We start from the raw sequence: 1,582 nt of genomic DNA on the forward strand, positions 1-1,582 counted from the left end.
CAGACCCCCCCCCATTCCTCTCTATGGGGGGCTGAGCCCTGACCCCTCCCCCCCCTTTATATCCCTATGGAGGACCCTGACCCTGATGGTCTTTAATTAAGGGGGGGGTTTAATATGTGCTACCCCCCCCACTTCCTCCCTATGGGGGGGGTTAATGTGTGCTACCCCCCCCATTCCTCTCTATGGGGGCCTGAGCCCTGATCGTCTTTAATTGGGGGGGTGGGTGTTAATATGTGCCCCCCCCCCCCATTGTATCCCTATGGAGCCCCCCTCGCTTTCAGATCGGGGGCGGAGTGTTGGCGCCTCATGGGGGGGGGCTGTGTCGGTATATGTGGGGGGGGGGCTTCATTCCGATCCTGTATTAAAGGAGGGGGGATCAGCTTGTTGCCCCCCCCCCCATCCAACGATCTGCGGCGCCTTCGGGCCGGCGACCTCCTCCTCGTGGGGGGGGCGGTGGTGAAGGGGGGGGGGCTTTGATGCTGTTGGCCATGGGGGGGGGTCGGAGCCTGTTCCTGGTTATTGCCCCCCCCCCACCCCAGGCGATGCTGCGGGTTGCTCTTAAAGGGGAAGCGCAGTTTGCAGTCCTGGGGGGGGGGCAGGAAACGAGCTGAGCGACGTAACGGGGCGTGGGGGCCATTTCCGCCTCCACTTCCGCTTCCTCCACTTCCGCTTCCTCCTCCACTTCCGCTTCCGCCTCCACTTCCGCTTCCCATCATCCCCATCAGCCGGGCCTGTTCCTGCCGTAACCAGCGCAGCCTCCCCCGGCGGAACGCGGGATCTTCCTCCATTAACCGGCACAGCCGGGCCGCCGCCCCTTCTTCTTCTTCCTCTTCCGCTTCCTCTACTTCCGCTTCCTTCACTTCCGCTTCCGGTTTGGCGGCGTCTTTAGCTCCGCCCCCACTCGCAACATCCGGGTATTCGTCCTGTAGAGGGATGGGGGGGGGGGTTATAGGGGTGTACATGTGGGTCACTATGGGTCCCTATGGGGTCTCTATGGGTCCCTATGGGGTCTCTATAGGTCACTATGGGTCTCTATGGGTCAATATGGGCCCCTATGGGTCAGTATGGGTCCCTGTGGGTCTCTGTAGGTCTCTATGGGTCTTGGGGTCTCTATATGGGTCCCTATGGGCCTCTATGGGTCAATATGGGGCCCTATGGATCTCTATGGGTCACTATGGATCACTATGGGTTGTCCCCCTGGCCCCGTGTCCCCTAATGCCCCCCAATAACCCCCCCAGTACCCCTCAGTGCCCCCCAATACCCCCACAATAACCCCAATGCCCCCCAATACCCCCATTATCCCCCTCTAATACACCCCAATACCCCCCCAATACCCCCCATACCCCCCCCTCACCGTGCAGCACAGCGGGATGACTCTCTCCATCCTCCCCACTCGATCCTTTAAGGCCCGGATCTGCTCCTCCTTGGCGTTACTCTGCAGCTTCACCTCCTTTAGGACCCCCACCAGCCTCTCCACGTGAGCCCTCAGCCCTTCCACGTCGCTATGGGGCGGCTTTGGGGTCGGGGGGGGGTCGTGGTTTGGGGTCTGGGGGGGGTCTGTGGTGATGGGGGGGCGGCGGCG

General features: G+C 62.2%; 1 protein-coding gene across 1 annotated transcript; it reads right to left on the minus strand.

Annotated features, from left to right (window-relative positions):
* Positions 1 to 183: 183 nt before the first annotated feature.
* On the minus strand, positions 184 to 1,576 carry LOC107307896 (kinesin-like protein KIF1C). Its single transcript, XM_015851392.1, has 2 exons — positions 1,355 to 1,576; positions 184 to 923 (listed from the first exon to the last, which is right to left on the minus strand). The coding sequence occupies exons 1-2, from the start codon at positions 1,382 to 1,384 to the stop codon at positions 258 to 260; spliced, it is 696 nt and encodes a 231-aa protein (XP_015706878.1). The 5' UTR covers positions 1,385 to 1,576; the 3' UTR covers positions 184 to 257.
* Between the last annotated feature and the right edge of the window lie 6 nt (positions 1,577 to 1,582).

Source organism: Coturnix japonica, unplaced genomic scaffold (genome assembly GCF_001577835.2).
Source record: "Coturnix japonica isolate 7356 unplaced genomic scaffold, Coturnix japonica 2.1 chrUnrandom1576, whole genome shotgun sequence".
NCBI lineage: Eukaryota > Metazoa > Chordata > Aves > Galliformes > Phasianidae > Coturnix > Coturnix japonica.

What these genes read in the sequence shown, in the direction of transcription:
- LOC107307896 (XM_015851392.1), bottom strand. Translation starts at nt 1,384, where the DNA reads ATGGAGAGAGTCATCCCGCTGTGCTGCACG. An exon ending in TCATCCCGCTGTGCTGCACG is followed by an intron (nt 924 to 1,354) that starts GTGAGGGGGGGG and finishes ATCCCTCTACAG; the next exon opens with GACGAATACCCGGATGTTGC.